At 34.8% G+C, this 27,896-nt stretch overlaps 1 protein-coding gene across 3 annotated transcripts in view; it reads left to right on the plus strand.

The window, feature by feature from the left end:
• The window catches only part of LOC136027075 (cell division control protein 42 homolog), a 68,928-nt gene that overhangs the window by 18,291 nt on the left and 22,741 nt on the right, over nucleotides 1–27,896 (plus strand). For all 3 annotated transcript variants that reach the window (XM_065704013.1, XM_065704015.1, XM_065704014.1), the window contains one exon: nucleotides 13,738–13,796. In XM_065704013.1, the coding sequence (XP_065560085.1) occupies nucleotides 13,738–13,796 (59 nt within the window). The remainder of the gene's footprint in view (nucleotides 1–13,737; nucleotides 13,797–27,896) is intronic.

A 27,896-nucleotide genomic window follows, 5' to 3' on the forward strand; every position in this document is an offset into this window, starting at 1 on the left:
TAACTATTGATATCAAAATTCAATTTTTTTGAGTTTTGGTTACTATTGAGCCGGGTCGCTCCTTACTACAGTTCGTTACCACGAACTGTTTGAATGTGCCTTCACACAGCAATACTGCCCCTGAAACTGGGAAGGTCAATATATGGTTAAAATAGCGGTTCAACTTTTAACTGAACCTTTGAGCCTTCTCCCGATTTTCTAAGACAAATGGTTCAATGCGATAACTATTGGGGAAAAAACAAATAAGCATGCTTTTGCGAGCTTCTTCCTCGAAAATAAAAAAGGAAAACTCCACATTTTTGAGGATAAGAGCCTGAAACCTCGGTACTTACGTATTATAGCCACCACACTCAAAAAGTGAAGTTAGGTTAATCCTAATGGAATATACCTAACCTGATGAAAATATAATACTTTGGTAAGAAACTTATGGAAACTACAATGGAAATCAGGCCTCGCAGAACGCATTATAGTAAATGGTATAAATGGTTTCTAACCTAACCGAAATATTACCTCTATATATAAAATTTTTAATTGAAATGTATTTACATTGCAGTTTTTCTCTCTCAGACTAAGCTAATTATCATCGAGTACATACTGGAATACAGAGCGAAACCGGTTCTACGCAGACCAAGAACTTGAGTGTGGTGGCTATAATATATTCGTACCGAAACCTCTACAATAGGTCACTCTGTTTTCTTTGAAAAAATTAGTTTCATTTCGCTTAATTTCTATAGAAATGTTTTAACGGCTGTTTTTGATTTTTCTACTGAAGAACAAAATTACTAAAGAATTGCACTTCAATAATAGAATTTGTAGTGGATGGGAAAGGTTGCTCTCATTTATATGGAATAAACGTTCGGCTTTCTGTAGGGCTGAAGTTATTCTGACCCCCATCCTTAAGAGACTTTTAATTTTACACGTATATATTAATCCAGCATTTTGTAAAACAACCTTTTCATGCTTTATTTTGCTGTAACTGATTGTTTCTTTACATAATTAAATAAAAAACAAGATTTTTCAACTGAAAGTAAGGAGCAACATTAAAACTTAACACGGACAGAAATTATTACGTATATGAGGAGGGTTACCTTCTCATTAATACCTCGTTCTTTGCGCTAAATTTTTTTTGCGTTTTTCTAAAACTTTTAAAAGAATTTATTATTCTAATTAGACGGCTTTTGTGATTCAGGAGTCATTCTTAAATAACTAGTACAAAAAATAAACTTTATCATAAAGAGCGAGGTACTTGGAGAAAGTGATCCGGAGAAAACATTGTACACTGATTTTTGTGTGTCACGAATCGATACAGCCAAAATTAACTTTCAAATCTTTTTTTAATGCATCTGGGTTCACCTGGCTGAGAGACTTATGAATGTAATTGTCAATGTGATCAGAGATATGAAATATACCGTCCTATTTCTGGGCGTCACGAGTTTTGTAGTCTGCCGGCTTGGAAAGATAAAAAAAAAAAATTCAAAGTCCAGTGAATCTCTTTGGTCTAGGCTGGAAAAAAGTATTTTATCATGATTTTTGCTGCTAAAATTTTAGCACAAAACTTAAGGTCACCTTCCCCCAACATTCTCTGAAACTTTTAACTCAATCCCTCAAGCTGTCCATGGGATACTACAGATAGGTTGTCTCGTAGTTTGGGTACACATTGATGAATTTTATTTACCTTGCTACTTTACGGTGAAGGGGACTACAGCGAGGATAGCAAAAACATTGGTGAGGGGCTGGTCGCCCATTTGTCACTTTTAACCCTAAAAAAGTGTACTAAGATTCTAAGGGTAATACTGTACAATCCAGAACACACTCGAGAAGTTTGCTCAGTTGAATCAGCGAAAAGCCGGTTTATAGCTGTCTGTATTCGGAGACTATTAGCTACAACTCAGTTGAAATCTAAGTTGTAGGTATATTTTTATTAGATATTTAATATATAAAGTAAGTATTTTGGTTAGGTTATGTTAGGTATTTAATGTAATGTGTTCCAGGCGACCTGCTTTCTATACTTCTAAGTTGTAGTTTACATAATTTTGTTACTAAAGTATTATATTTTCATCAGATTTTGGTATATTTCATTAGGATTAACCTAACTTCACTTCACGAGTGTGTTCTGTATTATACGGGAGTACCTTTTAATTTCTAATTGAATGAGAGCCCCCTCCCAAGTTTTTACAACCATCTCTTCCGTACCAAAACTCAAGGGGGAAAACTAAACAACGCTAGGGGGAAAAAAACTCTACAAAAGCAGCAGTAGAGCGCAGCCTCTGATTTGGCCGTATTCCACTCAAATATGTTTTCAACGAGGAAGTTGTATTCGTCAATTCATACTGCTGTGACCGTTCAGCAGAGAGACGACTTAAAGAAGGGTCCAAATGAAAGACGTGTAGTGTCTAAAAAATCTCTTTTTTTTCAAGAAATGTATTTACATTTCCTTTGGGATGACCACGAACAGTTTTCCTTCTTTGTCTGGACAAAGAGGTTCCTTTGAGAAAAAATGAGAGAAAGAGTTTGACTCTTTCTCTCGATTCTACTTTATTAAACAGTAAAGAAACTTTAGCGTAAAGAGCGGGGCGTTGAGAAGGGAGCAGCTCCTTTCATACGCGGAGTAATTTCTGTTCGTTTTAAGTTTTAATATGGCTCCTTACTTTCAGTTACAAAAACTATTTTTTTTGTTTAATTTCTGAACGTTTTTGAATTAATGCATGTTTGATTTTGGCTCTCCGCACATAAATTATTAAAATGAAATTTGCATATTAATTCTTTTTTTGGCTAAATGGCTTTCTCTTAGTTTTGATCAGACGATTTTGAGAAAAAAGGGGTGGGGGAGGAGGCCTAATTGCCCTCCAATTTTTGGGTTACTTGAAAAGGCAACTAGAACCTTTAATTTTTAACGAACGTTTTTGTTAGAAAAAAATATACGTAACTTAAGAATTAACTTACCTAACGAACTTTTATATACTTATATTTTTATTATGTATATCAGGGGGTCTGTCCCCTTGTTAATACCTCACTCTTTACACTAAAACTTAAATTTTGTCCCAACTCTTTAAGAATGACCCCTGAATCAGAAAGGCCGTAAAATAAATAGTTGAAATTACTAAAAATGCTTTAGCGTAAAGAGCGAGGTATTTAGGAGGAGATGAAACCCTCATATGCGTAATAATCTCTGTTCGTTTTAAGTTTTAATGCTGCTCCTTACTTTTAGTTGGAAAAAACTTTTTCATATCTATTTTTTCATTTTTTTTGTAATAATGCTAGAAAATCCTGCGCCCCCTTCATTGAATTTCTCTTCCCCCACGACATATTCCTCCAAAAAAAGATCGCCCCACAATGCCCCCTCCCCTCAACCCCCCAAGCCAAAATAATCCCCCTGAAAAACGTTTGTACACTTTCCAATAACCATTACTGTATATAAACACTGGTCTAAGTTTGTAACGTGCATCCCCTCCCCGGGGACTGTCGGGGAGTAAGTCATCCCAAAGACATATTTATTAAGATTTTCAACTATGTTGAACAAAATGGCTATCTGAAAATTTTGGATACGTTGACTTTGGAAAAAAAAATGAGAGTGGGAGGGGGCCTAGTTGCCCTCCAATTTTTTGGGTCACTTAAAAAGGGCACTAGAACTTTTAATTTCAGTTAGAATGAGCCCTCTTGCGACATTCTAGGACCACTTGGTCGATACGATGACCACTGAAAAAAACAAAACAAACAAACACGCACCCGTGATCTGTCTTCTGGCAAAAAATACGAAATTCCACATTTTTGTAGATTGGAGCTTAAAATTTTGCTATAGGATTCTCTGATACGCTGAATACGATGGTGTGATTGTGGTTAAGATAATATGACTCTTAGGGGTGTTTCCCCATATTTTCCAAAATAAGGCAAATTTTCTCAGGCTCGTAACATTTGATGACAAAGAACTAAATTTGATAAAACTTATATATTCAAAATCAGCATGAAAATCCGATTCTTTTGATGTATCTTTTAGTATCAAAATTCCGTTTTTTAGAGTTTCGTTTACTATTTAGCCGGGTCGCTCCTTACTACAGTTCGTTACCACGAACTGTTTGATTCAAGCTTAAAACGAGCATAAATTAAAATCAATGAATAAATATAACTTTAAACGAACAGAAATTAAAATGAACAATAACATTTATTATGGATAACTAACGGACAAATGAACAATTACTATGGATAACTATATGAAACCTTGAATGAATAGAAATTGAAAGGAATAATTCCGTCAAACTTGCGACAAACAGCAAATTACCATAAATAAGAGAGGAGATGTCGTCTGCTAAACCCTCTTAAGAGCTAGAGCCTCAGTTGTGCTTTACTGAAAACGATTTGTATTTTGAGCTGTGATGTTTTTTTATTTGTCATAATATATAAAGAACGCGATAACAAATAATAGTGGTACTACCTTCCATCTCCCTCTCTTACGCTCTCTGAAAGGCTCGAGTGTCATTTGTGTTTTACTGAAAACTAAATGTTTTTCGAACCTCGTAGTTTTTCTTTGGCAAAACATCAACAATAGAAAAGAAGAAATTTCTCGATCCTCATGAGACTACTAAAACTCAATATACTATAACGATACTCATACTAAAACTAAAATCCTATCATACTAACTAAATAAAAAAGTTTTTATAGTTGAAAGTAAGGATCATAATAAAAATAAAAAAAGAAAAGAATTATTCCGTGTACGAAGGAATTGCCCCTCTTCTCAATACCTTGCTGTTCATGCTAAAGTTTTTCAGCACTAAAAAAGACAACTTCTTATTCTAATTAAGCGGCCCTTATGTTTCAGGAGTCGTTCTTAAGACATTGGGACAAATAGTTAAACTTTAGCGTAAAGAGCGAGGTATCGAGGAGGGTGTGACCCCTTCATATACGGAAGGATTTCTGTTTGTTTAATGTTGTTCCTTACTTTCATTGAATAACATTGTTTTTTTTTTAATTTCTGATCGTTCTTCAAATAATGCAAGTAAATTAGACTCTCCCTTCGTGAAGATTTCCCTCCCCTCGCGGACAACTCCTCCATGGAAAGGTCATCCCATATAAAATACCCCCCTCCCCTCGTAAAATTCCTTCCAGACAATTCTATCTTCGCTGAAAAATATTATACGTAAACAATGGGTAGTTTTTTTAACTTACAACCCTTTCCTCGGTAGGTCTGGGGGGGTATATTATCCCCAAAGGCATAATTATTGAACCTTTCAACTATGCCAAACAAAATGGCTATCTCAAAATTTTATCGGACGACTTAGGAGGAAAAAAGGTGTGGGAGGGGGGCTAGTTCCCTCCTATCTTTTTGGTCATTAAAAGAGGTAACTAGAACTTCTGATTTCTAATCCTATGAGCTCCCCCTGATCTTCTACGGTCATTGGTTCTATACGATCAGCCCCGGGGAAAACACAAAAAAAACACATCCGTGGTCTTTCTTTAGGCAAATTACATTAAAAAAACTAGTTTTTTTAACTGAAAGTAAGGAGCGACATTAAAACTTCCAAGCGAACAGAAATTACTCCGTATATGAAATGGGTTGTCCCCTCCACAATCCCTTCCTCTTTACGCTAAAGCTTTTAATTGTTTTGAAAAGCAAAATTGTGGCAAAGAGTCCATCTTTAGCGTAAAGAGCGAGGGATTGCAGAAGGGACAACCCATTTCATATACGGAGTAATTTCTGTTCGTTTTAAGTTTTAATGTCGCTCCTTACTTTCAGTTAAAAAAACTAGTTTTTTATATGGAATTTCTGAACGTTTTTGAATTAATGCATGTTTGATTTTGGCTCTCCATACATAAATTCTTAAAATGAAATTTGCATATTAATTCCTTTTTTGGCTAAATGGCTTTCCCTTAGTTTTGATCAGACGATTTTGAGTAATAAGGGATGGAGAAGAAGGCCTAGTTGCCATGCAATTTTTTGGTTACATAAAAAGGCAACTATAGATTTTAATTTTTAACGAATTTTTTTATTAGTAAAAAATATACGTAACTTAAGAATTAACTTACATAACAAACTTTTATATTCTTTATTTTTTATTATGTATATGAGGGGGTTTGTACCCTCGTTAATACCTCGTTCTTTACACTAAATCGTAAGTTTTGTCCCAATTCTTTAAGAATGATCCCTGAATCAGAGAGGCCGTAGAATAAATAGTTGAAATTACTAAAAATACTATAGCATAAAGAGCGAGGTATTTATCTCCTCCTAAATACCTCGCTCTTTATGCTAAAGTATTTTTAGAACCCCTCATATGCGTAATAATCTCTGTTCGTTTTGAGTTTCATTGCTACTCTTTACTTACAACTGAAAAAACTTTTCCATGTTTATTTTTTCATTGTTTTTTAATAGTAATTTTAGAAAATCCTGCGCCCTTTTCATTGAATTTCTGTTCCCCCATGACATATTTCTCCAAGGAAAAATCCTCCCACATAAACCCTCCCCTCAACTCCACCCCCAAAACCAAAAAAAATCCCCTGAAAACAACTGTACACTTCCCAATAACCATTATTAAACATACCCCTGAAAACGTCAGTACACTTCTCAGTAACCATTACTATATCATGAAAAGAGAAATCACCAATGCAAGAGCGCAAAAAAAAGAAAAAAAAGAGAGAGACAGAAGGAGAAAAGGAAGACTGTTTTCCTAAATTAGTGATTAATATAGACCAGCACTTGAATGAGGCCTTAACCCTACTCATCCATACAATCACATAGGTCAAACAGCATAGCCATACACAATCAACCATAAAGAATAATCCATGGACAGGCAGTCATGTCGTCAATAAGTATAAGTCGTCATTTACCAAACAATAGAAAAATAATAAAGATAAATAATTCAGAGGCAAAAACCCAACACAAGGGCACATCAGGAGAATACACTGGCCTATATAGGGTATCGCCACTTTAAATTCTCTACCCAGCCAAGTGTTGTGGCTACCACAGAATATCCATGGCATCCCCGTGTCAGGTATCACCCCCAAAATACATGCCTATGAAAGAAAAGAAAGCAAATGTAAAACAACCAAGTAACACCAAAACAAGCTTATCCTGTTAATATATCCCTCTTTTTAGCAACAATAGGTAAACTAAATATAATAAATTTTACCAAATCACAAATATTAACACATTGCAAAAAACCTGAATAAACTAAACAATTATAGAATTCATCTTTACCATGTGGCTAATTTAAAAAAAAATCTGCTCAATTAGAAACACAATTCAAAATAAATGGCGCTGCAACAACATTTCTCGAACCTCCGAAATTAGTTGAAAATTTCTTTAAGTGTTTCTAGATAATTCTTTTGATATTTATTTAAAAGTTTTTTATAATGAAAACTAAATTATTTAAATTGCCAAGTTAATTTATTTGCAGAAAAACCTCTTGATATCAATTTTTGGCTTAAGATTTTACATCTATTTTTAAAATCAATATAATTACTACAAATCCTTGCATAACGAAGTAACTGTGAGAAAAACGCTGAATATGTGATATTTGAGTGTATATTACTTTCAGGGAATGGGAAACTAATCACTTCAAAATTAAAATCATCCGTTTTATTATACATTTCAAAACTTAATTTATTATTATCGCAAATATTAATATTTAAATCTAAGAAATGATCTTCATGACCAGCGCCATGACTAGGTTCAAGAATAAGCTGTGATGCATATATATTTTTAGAAATATCAATGAAATCCTTACAATTTAAGACCAAAATATCATCTAAATATCTTTTATTATTTGACAAAACATGTTTTAAATTAATTGGATTATTCTTATCCATCATATATTTATATTCTAGTTGACTTAAAAACAAGTCAGCTATAAATGGGCTGGCATTCCCCCCCATGGGAATTCCCACAATTTGCTTGTACAAATCACCACCAAATCTTATATAAGTATTGTATAAAACAAATTCTAATAACTCAAAAATCATATCCAAGCTGTAACATCTCAAGTTAACTGTAGTATTAAAGCAATTTGTCCATATAGCTTTTTTATTATAAGTGTCTATTTTTAAGAACCTTTTACTAGATAAGAGGAAAGATTTCTTGATAACAGTTTTTAAATTATCAAACACTACATTAAGTGATAAATTAGTATACATTGTCGCAAAATCGAAAGACTCAATTCTTTTAGCTGAAACCATTGTTAAAGAATCTATCACCTGCAGTGAATTATTAACGCTCCAATATGGATTAAAATTCGAAAATTTTTTAATACCAGAACAATAATTTTTAAGTTTTTTTTTTACAATTTCCTTTAAAATTAAAGAGAGGTCAGTAGCAGCAATGCGGGTTGGACATTTAGCTGCTCCAGCAATAAACCGTGGTTTAGGGGGATTCGTATGAAATTTTACAGTCCAATATAGGAAAGGGAACTTTTTATCATTGTCATTTATTTTAATATTAAAATTTTTAAAAAGTATTTCTTCATTCTTTTCAATTAAATTCTCATCCTCTATATTTACCTTTTCGTAAACATTAGTTGTGCATAACTCCCTTTTTAAGATATCACAATATAGCTTCTGACAAATTATGGCAAAATTATTATTAGCTTTATCCACTGGCACAATTACAAATTCATTCTTTAGATTAGCAATTGCTTGTTTAATCTTCGCATTATAAAATAATGATTTAGTGTTACTATTTTTTAAGTTAGAATATATTTTATTTCTTATTCTACTAATAATTAAATTCTTCCAACCTTGAAAACTCTCTTTATTTTTATTCTCTTTCTTACACCACTTATCAATAAATAAATCAAAATCATTTTCCAAGCCATCAAGAACACTCGATGGTTTCAGATGATGAGAAAGACGGAAATTAGCCCCTTTATTCATTATAATTTGAAGGTCATCTTGCTTTATTATTGACAAGTCCCCTGTTATAACATGTTTGTAAGTAGGATTTACAAATGGGCCATGTTGCTTACAATTACAAACCGGTTTCCAATTTATATCACTATCTAATCTTTTTAGTATTAAATTATAATTAAAAATAATTTGCCCAATAGTTTTTGAAAATTTATAAGTTAAAACTGGACTATCATTATAATTCAAATTACTAGGAAGGGCCTGTTTCACATGCCGCCGATTTAAAATTTCTGATAAATTAATATCTTCAATCTGCTTACAAGTAAAATTAATAGGTAAATATAATCTGTTATCCTTATTACTAATCTTATCGAACTTTTTCTTTTTTGAAATAAATTTCATTTTAGTTAGAATGCAAATTTTATCACATATTACTTTAAAATTATAATCAAGAGCTGTATTATTCTTAACAATCCAGAAAAGTTTGATTAAATTCCTCTTGGATAAATTATTTAGACATTTTATTACAGAAATCATACCCCTAGATTCAAGTAGCTGGCATAGATCTATAGAAAGCATATGTACATCTAATTCATTTTTTCTATTATTTTTCCTATGTCCTCTCGATCGTTTTTTACGTTTAGTAGGACAAGTAAAAGAAGGATGGTCCATAAAACCATCAATAAATTTAACAACAACATGAGACATGTCACCATATTTTGCTACACGATCATTTAGCCCAAAAGGATAAGCTGTACCAAGAGTATGGATCCAGAAATCCTCCTGTTTACGTAGTCTATTATTCTTCTCTTCTTTATTTAAATTTTCTAATTCTAAATTTTCTAAAATTGTGACAGTTATATCAGATATGGAACATTTACCATTATTACAATGTTGAACTAGATAGTTATTAGTTTTTTCGTTATTAACTGTTGCCTTATGTCCAGAAAATCTTTTATATATATTATTAGTTGTTTCCCCCACATATTGTAGGCAGCATTTATTACATTCTAATAGGTAAATTACATTGGTTGTTCTACAATTAACATTACCACGTAACTTGCATGCAAAATTTTTATTATACAATGTACTCTTAACAAAAGTCCGTGGGACAAAATGATCTTGGCAAAGAAAACAACGACTCTTACACTTACTAACTTTCAAAAAATCGTTCCGAGTTCCGAGGCTAATGTTTGTGTTTTGTTGCATAAAAAGTTATTGAAAATAAATCCAAAACAAACCAACATCCAAATCAAAGTCCAAAAAACATGCCAAGGTCAATAGGTCAATAAATACATTAACAAAAACATGAAAGAACATGAAATTTGCATAAGTGCCATCTCACCAATAATTAACAATATCAGGTGAAAAACCTGGACCAGGGTAAAGGTCTGTCGGGGAGAAAACTAAAAAAATTTTCTCCACCAGCACTGGATCCAACCTGGAATAATATCATGAAAAGAGAAATCACCAATGCAACAGCACAAAAAAAAAGAGAGACAGAAGGAGAAAAGGAAGACTGTTTTCCTAAATTAGTGATTAATATAGACCAGCACTTGAATGAGGCCTTAACCCTACTAATCCATACAAACACATAGGTCAAACAGCATAGCCATACACAATCAACCATAAAGAATAATCAATGGACAGGCAGTCATGTCGTCAATAAGTATAAGTCGTCACATACCAAACAATAGAAAAAATAATAAAGACAAATAATTCAGAGGCAACAACCCAACACAAGGGCTCATCAGGAGAATACACTGGCCTATATAGGGTTTCGCCACTTTAAATTCTCTACCCAGCCAAGTGTTGTGGCTACCACAGAATATCCATGGCATCCCCGTGCCGTATCACCCCCAAAATACATGCCTATGAAAGAAAAAAAAAACAGCAAATGTAAAACAACCAAGTAACACCAAAACAAGCTTATCCTGTTAATATATCCCTCTTTTTAGCAACAATAGGTAAACTAAATATAATAAATAAACACTGGTCGAAGTTTGTAACTTGCAGCCCCTCCCCCAGGGACTGTGGGGGAGTAAGTCATTCCCAAAGACATAGTTATTATGGTTTTTGACTATGTGGAACAAAATGGCTATCTCAAAATTTTGATCTGTTGACTTTGGAGAAAAAATGAGCGTGGGAGGGGGCCTAGGTGCCCTCTTATTTTTTTGGTCACTTAAAACGGGCACTAGAACTTTTCATTTCCGTTAGAATGAGCCCTCTTGCGACATCCTAGGACCACTTGGTCGATACGATGACCCCTGGAAAAAAAAATAAAAATAAATAAACACGCAGCCGTGATTTGTCTTCTGGCAAAAAATACGAAATTCCACATTTTTGTTGATAGGAGCTTTGTAGAATTTTGCTACCGGGTTTTCTGATACTCCGAATGCGATGGTGTGATTTTCGTTAAGATTCTGCTACTTTTAGGGGGTGTTTTCCCCTATTTTCTAAAATAAGGCAAATTGTTTCAGGCTCGTAACTTTTGATGACAAAGACTAAATTTGATGAAACTTATATATCTAAAATCAGCATGAAAATTTGATTCTTTTAATGTATATTTTAGCATCAAAATTCCGTTTTTTAGAGTTTCGTTTACTATTGAGCCGGGTCGCTCCTTACTACAGTTCGTTACCACGAACTGTTTGATTCAACATTTTTGTATGCAGGAGCTTGAAACCTCTTCAGTAGGGTTCTCTAATATGCTGAATTCATTGAGATCACTTGATGTTTTGGGAGTATTTCTCCCCTTTTTTAAAAAACTGAGCAAATTTTCTCAGGCTCGTAACTTTTGATGGACAAGATTAAACTCATTGATTTTTTTATACTTTGGATTAGCGTCAAAATTTGATTCTTTTAATGTATTTATTCGTATCAACAATCTGTTTCTAGAGTTTCGGTTACTATTGAGTTGTGTCGATCCTTTCTTACAGTTCGTTAGCACGAACTGTTGAAAACCAAAACTAATAGCCATGAATGGATTTTTCACGCTTGTTATGCCATCCATGGCTGCTTATGCATCTCATGTAAGCCAATTAAGTAAATATTTAAGATACTTGTACTGGGAAATCTAGAACAGGCTAAGAAAATTGTCATTTTAGCAAATATAAATGCAAAAATTTTGTCGAATGATATTTGCTGGTGTATGTGTGCGTGCCTGAGTGTTAGAGAGAGAGAGAGAGACTAAAAGCTAAGTTTGGATTTTAAGATGCGTTTAGCACAATTAAGGCTACATTTTTATCGGTAGTTTCTAATTTTCTTATTCTATCATCCAGCTGTTTATTTGTTCAATCTTGACAGTTATGTTCTAATCATATTGATTCAAGATGTACGGATCGAATACGCGAATACTTATGGTACCTATGGAATATATACCATGGAGAACCCCGTGTTTTCTTTAAAAACAGTTAAACTGATGGATGCTATTTTAGTTGGAATAAGGCATTAAATCCGGTTTGACATTTTCACTATCTCATATCAAAATACATTTCCCACCAAAAGTTTAGGGGGCAATTTCTTCTGCAGTATCAATTGACGACGTCTGGAAAATCGTAACGCTCCTCCTATTCAAATTATTCTTCGTCAAAACAAACTATATTCCATGCGGCATCATAACCTCAAACTAATATGGCCTCAACTCGTTCTTTGGATTGAAGGGGTAACGGATTTAGCATACCAGTAAAATTGATATAGTACATAGAACATTGATACTTGCGTATTATCCAGAACGCACTAGAGAAGTTTGTTTTGTTTGATCTGAGGAAACTGGTGTTTCTCTCACATTCGATTGTAATTAGCTTATTCTTTGTGTAATAAACTGCGTTGTACGTATATCTTAATTAAGTATTTAATGTATAGTGGTGGTGGTTAGGTATTTAATATAATAAATTCTGGGAGGCCTGCTTTCCATAATTCTTTGTTGTAGTTTCCATAAGTTTGTTACTAAAGTATTATATTTTCATCATATTTTGGTATGTGTCATTATGATTAACCTAACTTCACTTCTTGAATGTGTTCTAGATAATGCCAAGCACCAAAACATTCTCTACGTTGATTTTTATTTCACTTTTAAAGCTGTTCTACCTGTTCTTAATCGAACCTGAATTATGGGGTTACATATCTATTATAGCATTACCGTAGTTTAAGACACTGAAAGTTCGGGTGAAATCATCCCAACTTCCGGCATTTAGGCTTCTTTGCTATCCTCGACCCTCTTATTTCGTTACGCGCTTCAGGAAACATTGGGGTAGACAGGTGTTGTTCAGGATTTTGAATAGGAAGTTGGGTGAGCTATTTTTCAGGTGATAGAAAGCGGAACTTTCTGTCTAAAGTAGAAATCGATATCCTGTTTTAGATTTTTCGGACCGTGCACCACTCTGTTCTAATATACTACTCAGTCACCATTTTATTTTTGTAATGTGGGTGTATGCTTATTTGCTTGCAAGGGCAAATCTAGGATTTTCGTTCGGGGGGGGGTATTTCGTTCCTAGGGTGCTAAAAAAACTTAAAACTCATAAAAATCTATTTGTTTATTTGTTACGTTTTTTTTTAGTCGAACTCAATTTCGGGGGAGGGTGGTCCAAACCCAGTAACCCACCTGGCTACGATCTTGCTTGCTTGTCTATTTCAGATTCGGGATTGTTGTAATTCTTAATTCTCATCTCTTTGATGGATTCAAAATTCTCTTCCTAAGCTCCTCCCCTCGGATGGACTACAATGCAAGAGAACAATTGCTAATGAAAACATTGAAAATGGCGAGACTGACAAAATAGGGCTCTTTAATTCGATGTAACTCACTCAGATTTTGGCATTTTGTTGTTATTAATGTTGTAAAAGTCAGAGTTTTAGTTTTAAAGAATAATCTTGAGTTTTTTCGGTATCTGATAACTTCTATTTTTTCAGTTATTGTAAATGTCGAGAACGAACCAGTTCGCCTTCAGATATGTGATACTGCTGGACAGGTAATTTATTTTGTAACTTCATTCTTGAATGCTTAATGTTTCGTCGATTTTATTTTAATAGTTTTCAATAGCTGTATTGGCAATGACTGGAACCTACCTGGGTGGCTCCCCCCAAAAAACAGCAAAAAACAGAGTTTCTCCAATTTCTGGGCGTTTTGTATTCAAATTATCATATAATTATTTTTTTTAAATATTGGCCCACCCAAAAAACAATCGGTACTTGTGTTTTATATAATACACATCCGAGAAGTGAAGTTTGGTGAATGCTAATGAATTAAAAAAAATAGATTATGAAAATTATAACAGAGAATTACGGAAGGGGGCCGGCAAGAGCCCATTATATTAAACACGTAATCTTAACAAATTTAATTTAACCAAAATACCGACTAAATATTTGATTGAAATATAGCTACTGTGTAGTTTCCCACCGAGCCAAAGATAAATGTCTGGTATAAACACCGTGAAAACCGGGTTTTGTCTCATGTTCGTGATACAAGTTCTCGAATGTGTATTATATAACATATAAGTACCAAACAATCTCTAAGAGTGTGCCGTATTATTTTTCCGCTCCTTGTTCAGAAGTTTTTTTTTTTTATTTACCTCTCTCGTAGTAGTAGTCTTGAAGTAAATATCAGATATATGCCTATGCTTTATCATTCTGATATTGTTTCTGGTCGTGTGACACAACCAGAGCCGGGGTCGCGATTGTGCTCCGACTTTTTTGCCTCGAATGTTGGAGACCTCAAAAATACTGTAGATTCCTGGCACCAATATTTGAAACCCTTTGAAGGCTTTACCATTCTGATATGGTTTCTGGTCGCGTGACCCAATCAGAACTGGGGTAGCAACAGTGCTCAGACTTTTATGCCTCGAATATTGGAGACCTCAAAAATACTGTAGATTCCTGGCACCAATATTTGAAACCCTTTGAAGGCTTTACCATTCTGATATGGTTTCTGGTCGCGTGACCCAATCCGAGCCGGGGTAGCAATAGTGCTCATACTTTTTTGCCTCGAATATTGGAGACCTCAAAAATAGTGTAGATTCCTGGCACCAATACTTGAATCCCTTTGAAACCAGTAGGCCACAGATGGACAAAAACCTTGTTTGTGGACACAGGTCGTAAAAGTTCATTTTTAGTGGTAGTTTGGTATAATTCTTTTTTCCTATCATTCATTTGTCTCAGAGAAAGAATTGTTGGAGTGGAGGGGGAGGGGGAATGGCCATAATCACCTTTGCAATTTCTCCCTTTTCTCCTTTTCCCCCAACATCTCATTTTTCTAATTATTGCAGCCTTGATGACTTGTGAAGTATTTATAGGAACTTGAAAAAAATATTTTTATTATTGCTTATATTGTTGAATGAAGGAACTTGTTAGTTTAGCGTGGAGATAAGTACCTTCATAATTTTCTTATTTCCATTTTTTTCCCTTAGATAACAGGGACTAGATTTGTCACGTTGACTAACCTCCTTTAAGAAAGAAAATGTTTAAGTTGCAGAAGAGGGGAATGGCGAATATTAAACTTCAGGAATTTGCTCTTGTTCATAGGAAACACAAACTAACTTATCACAGCTCTTTTGTGAATTTTGTTTATTTAAATTATTATTATAAAGGGACTGAGCATCGCTTGGTGAAAAGAATGACATTATAAAAAAAATCTCTTTCGTAAAAGAACTTTTAGTTGATTTTATGCTCGTAGAACAAAGGCTAAGAATAGTGTTTATAGCTTTATCGACCTTTGGGCAAGGTGTGGGGAGTATTGGTTAACAAGCGATGATAAGCACTAAAAATCGATATTACCCCGGTTTATGTGTATTTTTTTTTAGTTTTAGTTGTACCGAAATTCATTTCATTTTTTTTGCCAAATCTGCAAAATATAATAGTTCAATCTGTAAAAAAAGCAAAAAGTGTGAGCTTCTATCAATAAAACCTACAAGGTGTCAGTGGTGCTAATTCTCTGAAATATAGGGGGTAAGGGGCAAGAGTATTTTCAATTAAGCGAAGATGCAAAGGGAAAGATATTTTCAAACACTAGGGGTCAATTTTCCCCTCCACTTCCCATCCTTGATAAGCGTAAAGGCTAGAAGATCCTATTCTGTTGTTGGATTGATATATCAAGTGTCACTGGATTAATAATTGCTTACTCTCTTCATTACCTGGTTTACCAATAAAAAAGATTGATTTATTAATCGTTGATGAGGCGTGTGAGAAAGTAAAGCTCAGGCTTGTTTCCCTCCAAAAATATTGATATTCTTCGATTTTCCCTCCAATATCCACTATTTTCCATATAATTCCAATTTTATGAAGGTGTATCTCACTCCTAAATGCACGCCATATCCAGACTAAAATCTTGCGTATATGCCTTGTGGTGATTCGGGAAATTTGATTTATGGGCCTATCAAAATAATTTCAGAGCTTGATAAAGTTATATTATAACCTTAAGAGATCAATTCAGTAAAAATGTATTACCCCTAAATTGAATATATATAGCCTATACATGGCACCCTAGCTTCATTGATGGTATAAGGACATGGGACTTTCTTAACTAAGTCAGGGGTGGGAAGAGGGACGCATAATTGCCCCCTCCCTGAGATTAAAATTTTGATATTCTCATGAATTGATGCCGCTGAACCTGAACTATATAAAAGAAAAATATACTTACTTTGCTAAATGGAGAGTGAGTTTGCGTAGCTGTGCTGGCCTCAGGTGGCTTGGTGCTGCCATGAGTTGTTAGTAGTAGTAGTGGCGGTATTTTGTTAAAAGTAATGTTATTTTTATATCTATACATTTAAAAGCTAACCCAAACTCGTTTTTGAAACCAAAATAAAAAACTATTTTTAAAACACCATACAAAAAGGTAAATTTTCCAACCTGAGAAATTTTACGCAGAAAGTTAAGCGAAAGAGAGGAGAAATAGATACTACACTTTTAAGATAAATGTTTTCTTTACCTACCATTTCATTTATAAATTTATTTTATATTCACGTTTTCTTTATTTTTCATTTTGTCACTGTTTATTTACAATGCGCCTTTAGTATCATAATTATTATATTATTTATGTTTTCATGTAACAATAATAGAAAACACATTAATAAATAGTAATTATGTTTCATTCCAAATAATGTCTAGAGTGGATCTAAATCTAATCTGTTGCTATATATTTATAAACGGATGCAGAGCTATCATGTACTTTCAAAGTGCCCAAAAAACCATTTGAGTTGGCTACCTCTGATCAAGTCCCATAGCTACTTCAAAACAGGGAAATCCTATTCATTGGGACGTGCACCAGTGTCCCCCTTGATTTAACAGATTTACGTAAAACCTGTAAACAAGGAATATTTCTGTAAAATGTTTAAAATTCATTGTTAAGTTTTCGGAAAAAAAAACAAGCTATTGCGCTTCTAAAATTTCCCCGGTTGGCCTTTATTCACGAGCTATATTTGTAGAGATTTAGTTACTTTATAAGAGGTGAGGGGATGATTGAGACCGTACCTCTAGGAGGCTACCTCACATGATTAGTTGTACCACGTACTTTAAAGTGACCCTTTTATTCAGCGATAGCAAAACATATGGTAACTTCATATTTACCCCCTCTGTGATCTGGGGTCTAAAGTGTAGGGGGAGTGCCTTCAAAATGTGTTAATTACAACTTCTCTGCGTCTTATGAAGTAAGAATTGTTTTCTTAAGATGTTTCTTTCTTAATTGACCCAATTCTAGACTTGTGCAGCATTGGGTTATTTTTAATTTGGAAATGCAGAGTGACAAAATGGTCGAGGTGACAGTTACCTCTATGGGCTATGATGTCACTTTCTCTCAGAGCTCTCAGAGCTACTTATCTCTCTGATCAATTTCACTAAATTTTTGAATATTCTAACGGAGTACCTTGCAACAGTGTAGTGGTTCGAGCCATGCTTGGATACTGCTAGGGCTAAGGTTCTATCCCTGCTGTTGCGAGGAATGAGTATCATTTAATATTTCTTTGTAATTTTTTTAGTCAGTCTCCGCTCTTTGGTGCCCATAAAATTAAGAATTTGAGTAGTGGCTCCTGCTTATAATCAAGCCATCCATACTAATGGTTTTTTATTCTAATTTTTGCTGACATCACCGTAACAAACGATCAACTTATGTTATGGTGTGTTTCTTTGTTTAAGTGTCTAAGTAGGGTCCAAGTCCTCCATAAATTAGAAATACTTCCTCATTTGAGATAATCAGACAAACAAAGGGGACTCCTTTGCGGCTAATATTAAGTTCCGGGATGGAAACGGGCAAATTAGTAAAATAAATCTTTGATATCTGTCAAAATAAATTGACTTAAGGATAGGTGAGCTACTGTGGTCCTGTTTATTTTAGATAATCTCAATTTGGTGGGACAATTCTAATCTCATTCTGGGAGTGTTTCTGTCTAAATCGAGAAGTGATTTGAACACCTGATAATAACCGAACTTGATTCTATTGAGCAAAGGCGGTGGAAGTCAAGAACAAAGTTTGAGGTTCTCGTACCCAAACAAAACTTCTGTCTTTTTCTCCAGAACAACTTAGAAAGTTGAAAAATTTCCTCATTGATTTGTGGTTCACACATATGCTCACACACAAGCAGTAGTTGCTAACAAAGGCAGTTTAGTTGTCGACCTGGCATTATTTTAGTTTCTTTTAAAAACCTTTTTATCAGTAACCAAGCAAGTTTTTCAGATGTTTCTTGCTCAAATTAAAATATTTATTCCTGGGAGCTTTGTTTTTGTTCTATTGGGACGTGAGATGTGACCTTTTGTTTCAAGATAGCCCATTTTTATTATGAATGGAAGCTCTGTCGCGCCACCGATAAACGCTTTTTGTAAAGCATTTATCTACTCTCGAAAAAAAATTATTAAGCCACTTCTTAAAAACTATCGCGTGATATATGAAAAGTATATAAACACAAAGATGTTTTCAGTACTAGAGTGCTGAAGTATTTTCATTATTTTTTAATTGCTTAAAAGAGCGAAAATCCATATGGATATTACAAGGCGTACTATTTTATATTTTTTACATAAAACTTTTCGAAAAAAATGTTTCAGAGAAAAGTAAAGAGTGGCATTTAAACCTAAAGCCGTCATTAATAAATTCATATAATAAGTCAAACCTAAAACACCTCAAATCTCCAATGGGTTAAGTGCTCTTTGCTGCCTACTGAAAATTATAAATAATTTTAGCAGTTTTTTTTTATTTCTCATAACTTAAACAAAAATTATTAATTACTTTTACAGGAAAGAATAAAATTTAAAAATAAATTGTTCTCTTGCAACTAAACGTTTTTCAACTCCCCCATTCAAACTAACCAACTTAGCCGAACCCTCGGTCAACTCTGACCCATTCAACTAAACCCCCTCGCAACTAAACTCCTGTGCAATTCAATCTATTTCATTCAACCTCCTGTATGGTTACCCTGTTTAACTCTACCCCCTGCAACATTACCCCCGTTTAATTCAACCCCCCTGTATCGTTACCCCTGTTTAACTGAATCCCTATTCAACGCAACTCCTGTGTAATACAACCTTCATTTAACTCAACCCTAATACAACTCAACACCCCTTTAACCCAACTATATTTGACTCAACCCTTATTCAGCCCAACTCTCCTTAAATCAGCAATATAAATACAATATGTAATTCAGTCCGTTTTGTGATAGAAGTTGACTCGGATGAAATGGTCTTTTTGTATCATTTATTTCTCATGTAAGTGTTTTATTTTATTTTATGCATACGGTTGATTGTGTGAGTATTACATTGACACATATATTTACGAACGTCAATTTTCATAGACCTTAGAAATGTACTTCATACTGTAAATTTTTGGATATTGCTGGATCAAATTAGTGATTCCAGTTTTCTTGTCAATCAATCTGTAAAACCTTCGTAATTTTCGGTAGAAAATCGGTAGATGGCTCTCAAGATTCGGTAGAATTTTCAGTAAGAATGTTTTTTATTTTGAGTTATATTTTTGGAGGTGCTAGAGCGATTTGCGAACAAAGCACCGCATTCTAAAAGTTTGGAGAGCAGATCTACAGTTGCCGGATGTGACCCCGGAAAGAACAACAGGATTTCCTCGAACAATTCTATCAAACTTGACAAAGGAAAGCAGCTAGAAGCTCTAAAAATAACGAAATCTATTTGATTTTGAAACTACAGTATTTAATATTACATTTCATTTTGAAACAATGTATTTGATTTCAAAATACTAGTACTTCATTCAGTCTTTAAATTTGTTTAATCAAGACGTTTTCTTCGTTACGGGCCGCTAAGTTTAGGACGGTGACAGAAAATTTGGACAAATTCCACACACTCAGCCTTTAACTATTGAATCTGAATTAAGTTGATATACCTTTTATTTACTATCATTCCCAAACAGTTATTCAAAATGATAAAGGGAAAACGCGAAAATCGCAGCTCGTTGATATTCATATAACTGCAAAAGAGTACAAAATCAGCACAACTTTCAAATACGTATGTTGCATAAGATTTATTAAAAACAAAGGAATATCTGCACACTTCGGTCATCCACTTCCCATCGCTGTTTCAAACGGCTGTAAAACGGTTTAAGACCAACCTACGAATAGCAGTAAGAACGCACTCTTAGTTAACTGGCGTGAAGCAAAACGGAGTTTCATCATCCGTTTTTCGTTCTGTCCTTATGTTTTTTTTTTGTATTGTACTGTGGACTAATTAATTAAATTAAAAACTGAAATAATCCGTCATTTCGCTATTATTGTTATAATCAAGGTAGAAAAACGAAGAAAACGAAGGGTTTAAATGGAAAGGGAAAACAGTGTTTTGCTCTGAAAAATGAACAAGAAAGGCCATCGCGAAGGAGATAAAACTCGACACAAACGACGAAAATGTTCGCAGCTAATCTGTTTCTATCGCATGACTTTTTGTGTGAACATTCCACTCTGATCACGTAGTAACTCAGTGGCGCTGGCAGACACTACTACTACTCTAACCCTCTTTCTGAGGAACTGGTCAACCGTCATTGTGTCTGCGGTAACTCCGACTCGTTTCATTCCAAGTTTCGTCTGAGTTCTGAGTTCTTTATTTAACAACAAATTTCTTCTTTAATAAACAATTTCTTCTGTCTGTCTTTACTTCCTTGAGTAAGCTGAGCAGTCTTTCTGAAGTTATGTTCGAAATGGCAAGGAGAACAAGTATTATACAAACTTTGCTTGATTCTGAAACCGTTTGTTTCCACAATGGTCCCTCGCACTCAAAGTCGCTTTCCAGTAATCCACGGCTGTCATAGTCACTTTTTTCATCGTCTTTGAAACTCTCTGAATGTTCCCGCCACTCTTTGTCAACGGCTCTTCTCAACCACCTTGGCAACGATTAACGTCTTAGATATAGGACAAGGGTAGGTGGGTTTAGTGACTTAGTGTTGTCGGGTTCGATAAAACTGACCATCTCATACATATCATCGTCAAAACTAAATCTCTCCCGCTTCTGAACATTAGCCTCTTTATAAAACTCGCGAGATAACGATTACATTTTTTAGTCTCGACTTTTAACTTTTTCTTTTCGTTGTCTGGCTGATAACTAGTTTCCGCGTCACTAGTCAACTTGGTAATTTTTTCCGCCACGTTCACTCCTTTTTCTTGGACGCACTTGTCGGTCATGAAACTTCACGACAAAGTTTTTACAAGATTCACTGTCTCTTCTTTCAAAACATGAAATAGTGGGGTATCTGCTGGAACATCTTATTAAATCTGTTAATAGTCAAAAATATACTCCATAAACGTTATCATAACTTTCAAAGCAGGTTTTGTAATGCTCGTAAGCTCATTTCCATACGAAAGTCCTTCAAATGCCAAATTACTGAAATGAAGCTTCAGGAGTTTCCAAAGCTGAAGAATCCTTCTTACACACGCATGAACTGAGAGCCATCTCGTTTGTCCAGGTGCAAGAATTTTCAGCTGGTCCATGTTGCAAAAGTCCTGGATCGCTCCAAAAGCGCTAACTCGTTTTGCACTGTTTGCAAAATGATTATAAATCGTCCTGCATAGATCTTCCAATGTTTTTGGAAGCTTTGCGCATGCATAAAATGCCACAAGGTGGGTCTGGTGGCAACTACCCTTCACAAGAGTAACCCATGGGTAGTTTTCCTTTACAAGTGAAAAAACAAAATGATGGACCCCTATCATAACGCTTGCAGTGCCACTACAGAACCTAATCCAATTTTTCAGTGGAACTCCATCTTTTTCTAGGATTTACTAAGAATTTCTCAGTTTTGAGGAATTCTCTGAAAGGGAATTCAGTTTAAACGATCAAAAAAAGAAAACCAATGTAACCACTGTGGAATAGATAGTGGCCAATGTTCATACGTATGCCAACGAATTCAAATCGTGCTACCTCAGCTGCCTGTGACATGGCTGTGTTCTTTCCTCCCCTCCCCCCCTAAAAAAAAGGCCACAGACAACAGTCATGTAACAAACAAAGAATAATAGCAAAGCAACATTTCCTGGGGTTTAAGCTTTCAGAAGATTTTCGTTAGTTTCGGCATCTTCTTTATTTGTCGGGAAATGGAGTAGAAATTCGGTATATCTCCTGAAAAATTGATCGAAGTGGAAGAACTGAATCAAATAAGTGTCTAGGAATTCGCGATGCTCCGTTGCAATGGCTTGAAAGTTACCTTCATGGAAGATTAATGCAGATATTATTAAATGATGTTGTTTCATTCTTATATCCATTAAAATTTGGAGTGCATCAGGGCTCTGTTCTAATTCTTTTACTTCATTTTGCATTTGTCGACGCCTTGGAATTTTATTTTCAAGATATTTATGATACTACTTTGCTGATGATTCAGTACTAACAATATGTGCGAAGTCTATTAATGAGCTTATGTTAAAAGCTAATGAAGCACTGAGAAGGCTGGAAGTTTTTATAAGCATTAGTTTACTCTGCATCAACCTGAATAACACATCCTTCATGATCTTCTGCAGAGTAGGAACGCCTGTTGATGCTTGTGGTATTTTTATACTATCTAAGAAGCCCGTGTACCAAGTGAATTACTGGCGATTCTTAGGGTTTTTCATTGATTCTAAACTTTCATAGAGTCATCATAGCTGTGTTATTTCTTTCACAATTGCCAGAGGTTTTGGAACGACGATAGCAATAGTGCAGCATTTTTTGCCAAGACGAATTCTTTTAATTTCACGTCGTTCAATTATTCACTAATAAGAATTCAATTCAAATTATTCACAAGACAGACTTACGGCTGTCTCGTCTCGAGCAGCACATTTTATGGTAATTTCAAAAGAAAATAAATTTTGTAAAACAAAACAGTAAGAGTAGTAAGTAAGTATGATAAAGAAGTGAAGGATACACGTGCTTGTTTTAAGTCTTTGGGTCTGCTTAACGCTAATGAACTACGTGATTAACAAGCTGCGGTTTTCGTTTTCCAGTGGACAAGTAATCTAATCCCGACCATTTTTTCTTTGAATTTTTGCCGCATTAACTGTGATTTGGCGTTTGAGCATAGTCGCAGTATACTCCGGATTTAAAATGCAGTTTCATGGAACTTCGGTTTGGAATTCATGATCGTTGAGCATGAAGGCGACTGAACATCTTGAAGATTTAAAAAGAAAAGTAAAAGATTATTAATTAAATGATGGGTAATTTTTTTGCCGTTAGGGAGAGGTAAAGATGGCTATTTTAAAGATTGATTTGGACCATTTGATATGTTAGAGGGTGGTAAAAAGGAGTGGGGTAAGAGGGACGCAGGGTGATGACGGGGTATATTTGGAACTCTTGAACATTGAGCATCAAGGTGGTTGAACATCTTGGAGATTTTAAAAGAAAATTAAAAGAGTATTCATTAAATGATTGGTAATTTTTTTTTGTCGTTTGGGAGTGGTGACGATGGCTAATTTGAAGATTGATTTGGATTGTTTGATATGTAGAGGGTAGTAGAGAAGAAGGTTGGTAGAAAGTAGTGTTGTAGTAGGGACGTAGGGTGGTAACAGGGCTTTTTGGAACTATTAACCGTTGACCATCAAGGCGGCTGAACATCTTGGAGATTCTAAAAGAAAAGCAAAAGAGGATTCATTCAATGATGGGTAATTTTTTGTCGTTAAGGAGTGGTGAAGATGGCTATTTTGATGATTGATTTAGATCGTTTGATATGTTAGAGGGCGGTAGGAAGAAGTGGGGTAGCAGGGCTATAGGGTAATTATGGGGGCTATGTTATAGTTGTGGTGTGAAAATTATATGTTTAAAAGAGTGTGGTTTGTCGTTTGGTCGTTTCGTTCCTCTTTTTCATTTTTGTTGTTGTTATTTATTATTGTTTTAGAGTTGAAGAAACTGGCTAGTATCTGACGCTGCATGCGTGAGATACAGTTTTTTTTCATAAATGCATCGTGTATATTGTTTTTCTATTTGTGAATAAAGAAACTTACACCTAAATTAAACCTATGCCTCTTGAAATTAATTATGCATCTTGAATATACTTGAAATTAGCGAGGCTTTTCATGCTCAGGGCCTGAACACACTCTAATCTCGTGGTTGTAGCAATAGAAGCAACGTGGCACAGAGAAAACCAAATAGATTCATTCTTCTAAGTTTTTTTCTCAATTCGGATTAATTATTGGGTTTAGCCGATGACTAAGTTTGTCTTACTCTCCGTTAATTTGTTTGCTGAAAGATAACCATTGGATTAGTCATTCGATGCTGTTTCTGAATATTATAATTGCTACCTTTACACTTGCGCCCCACCCCGCTACCCTAATGGCAGGATATAGCCCTAGGTTATATACAAAACTTCGACGATTTTGTTGATTTGTATTCGATTTTTTAGCATATTTCATTTCAACAATTGATTCATTATGCCAAACAATGATAAAAAAGAAAGAAAGAAAATCAATCAGCTTCTAATCAGTGCTAGTTCAAATTTATTCATAGGCTAGAGGATGAGTTGAGTCAAACAGGTGTTGAATTTTACGTCAGTGAAAAACCCCTCTCATTAGTTTAAGATATTTCCATGCAATCATATTTCATTCGATTAATGTCCATTTCGTGGCTACTGTAGGTTGAAATTTGAAACCGATGGTACAGTTTCTAACACCAACCATGCACATGCATGCGCTTGATAGTGATACTGGTGCAATAATCAAAATTAGTAATGCTAGGGGGTATGACCATGATGCGTGTGGACTACGTTCGCCACTCTGAATAGTTGAACTGCTTTTTCAACTTTCTTTCTTTTCTGATTAAAAAAAGGTCTTACGTATTTAATGATTAACCAATTAAAAAGATTTCTAGGCTTGTCAAATTGCACACGGAAGACATTATTGGCGGTGTTGCCAGACGTAATTTTGGCTTTACCCAATCTGCTCTGCTAGGCTTTCCTCTTTTTTTTTCATTCAAGAGCTTCTTTAGATGAGAGATAAGATCTTAAGGCACCAGTCTACATTATCTCCAGAAATACCTTGATTTGACTTTGCTTGAACGAGACCAACATTGTAGAAAATCTTTATTACCAAGGACACAAGAAACTTCTGCTTTCTCAAAAGGTGAGGTAACGTGAGACTAAAAGACGGTAAACCAATCAATCTCGAATCATGCTGGGAACTGCGACTTTCTATTTTCTAATCATAAAACGTAACTGGATTGGTCGAAGCTGCAGAGAGGGGGGTCAAGGAACGGGGGGTTCTCCATCAGTATTTCGACACACAGCACAGCCATATTGGCAAGGTGTTCTTTTTAGAGGCTTAATATTTAGGAGGGGCAGAGGTTAACCTCCCAAAAAAATTAGATGAATTATATGGAGCCTAACAAATTCTAGATCAGACTGAAAAAAGTGGAGACTTGGGAAGGAATACGGGGTCATCTCACTCCTCCTCTTCCCGTCCCTTGCAAGAGGCACATGGACTCCATTTTACAGAGGCTCAATTTTAAAATTGGAAATTTTGGCTTGATAGACATTTTATGTTTCTGGTATCGTGTTGTTTTTCATCAAACCATTTCTGGGTAAGGAAAATTGGGAGGGGGTACGGGCTTGAAGCTTCCTCCTCCTGCGCCTGGTATACCAAGAGGTTCAGTTCTACAAATAAAGATTTTGGATTCATAAATATTTTTTTTTCTGGCGTTGTACGATTGTTTTTCATGTGTCCATTTCAGTGTCCAGATCCCACTCCTTGAGTGCGTGGAAAAAATAGGTCTTAGAGTTAAGACCTTTTCTTTATAGAGATAATGTCCATAAAGATACAGCTATCCATCAATGTCCAGTTAACCTGATGACATCAAAATATGCCTATTTTTTTACTCCTAGAGGTGATATCGCATTTTTAGAATTGACAAATGCATATGCACCAATATTGATCGCGTAGAATAATAATAATTTCGCAGTGTCAATAATATGATTCAATATTAACCAATTAAATTTTGCCGCAGTTGAGTTTTATGATAAAATATAGCCATGTCCAAGTTTATCTTATCTGTCGTAAACTCCAGTCAAATTCTAGAGTTTTGACTTTGATGCAACTTGCGGCTTGCATTTATATGTTGACATTGCAAAATCGTGGGCAAAAGATATCGTCGTGTTTGGAGTCCACCGTTTAATTTTTTTCGCACTTCATGATTTTAACTTGCATTGTCATTCTTGGCTAGTTTCAAGTTTCAGAGCAGTTTAAGTGTTTATTTCTCTTAAGATTAATTATTAAGTGCGCTCTTTTTATTATCCCACTCTAAAGATAAACCATGCAAATAAGCGAAGGCGTCTGAACGAAATTTTGATTTGGGGCAAACCCGTGAAGTTTGCCTGGGGAGGGGGTAAAGACTCGCATGGTGTTACTTGTCACAAAATTGCTCATATATATATATATATATATATATATATATATATATATATATATATATATATATATATATATATATATATATATATATATATATATATATATATATATATATATATATATATATGTGTGTGTGTGTGTGTATTGTGGCATATTTTCTTCATCCCTTGAGAGTGGGGGGATTAAAAGCTGGTAAGGATGTAACTAGTGTAGGTAACGATTTTGCGTAATTTTGCTTATCCAGAGCAGAAGGGGGAGGAGAACTTGATGCTAGGGTTGGAAGCATTCCTTTTTCTCCATAAAAAAAGTCCAATAAGCCCTTATTAAACTAGGGCAAAGGATTGACCCCTTAGTTCAATCTATCCATGCAATAGTGCTTAGCCTACATATTTAGCCTAAATTTGTATCTGCCTGTTAGAAAACTATCTAGAGTGTTTAGATAGTGCATGCGCCTGTAGTTGTCAGTTGTCACGTGAATATAATAGGAAGTACAGGGGAGCCTAAAACCCTGCCTTAAAGATGAGGAATTGGAGGTTACCTTACTCTCTCACAAATTTAACAAACTTATGGGAATTTTTAAAAAGAGTTGGAAATGCTGATAAGTCTCCTCTTTACTGTTTTATTTCTCCAGCACCAATAGGGTACTAGAACATCGTAGAGACCTGTTTAAGGTTATTTGAAAGCTAATGTTTATTTACAATTTTTTCATGAAAACAAAATCTTGAAATGCCTTATAACGCCGAAACACGATTTTGGTGTTATCTCTGGAATTTATAGGCTTGAAACCATAAAAGATGAGCCACTGTAACCTCCATGATCAAAAACCCTGAAACTGGTGTTAAAATCCCCTTCTTGAATAATCCCCTTCCCAGTCCCCTTTACAAGTTGAAAATAAATAAAATAGAGTTTAAAAAAGACTACCAAGGGAAAACTTCAAAGCTGATTCGTTCAAATACAAAGCTGACCCTTTAATGATCAATGCTATTTATTTTCGGGTCTAGGTGTTCCGGGAAACTCCCCCGGGAGATTCCCGCAGAATACTCCCTAACTGAAATCCCCCCCCCCGTGAGGAAAGCTCCAACAAGGAAAATTTCTCCCCGGATAATTCCCCCATATTACACATGAATAACTTCGGATGTTGATCTGAAGGGAAATTGAAAGTTCTACTCACATGTTTAAGTCAATGTTATAGCAATGCTATAGGGTTGCCTATAGTAAAAAGGCGTAAGAGTTCAGTTTATTATTATTTATTTGTTCATAGGGGATGGTCGTATGAAATTT

Source organism: Artemia franciscana, chromosome 5 (assembly GCF_032884065.1).
Source record: "Artemia franciscana chromosome 5, ASM3288406v1, whole genome shotgun sequence".
In the NCBI taxonomy this organism is placed as follows: domain Eukaryota; kingdom Metazoa; phylum Arthropoda; class Branchiopoda; order Anostraca; family Artemiidae; genus Artemia; species Artemia franciscana.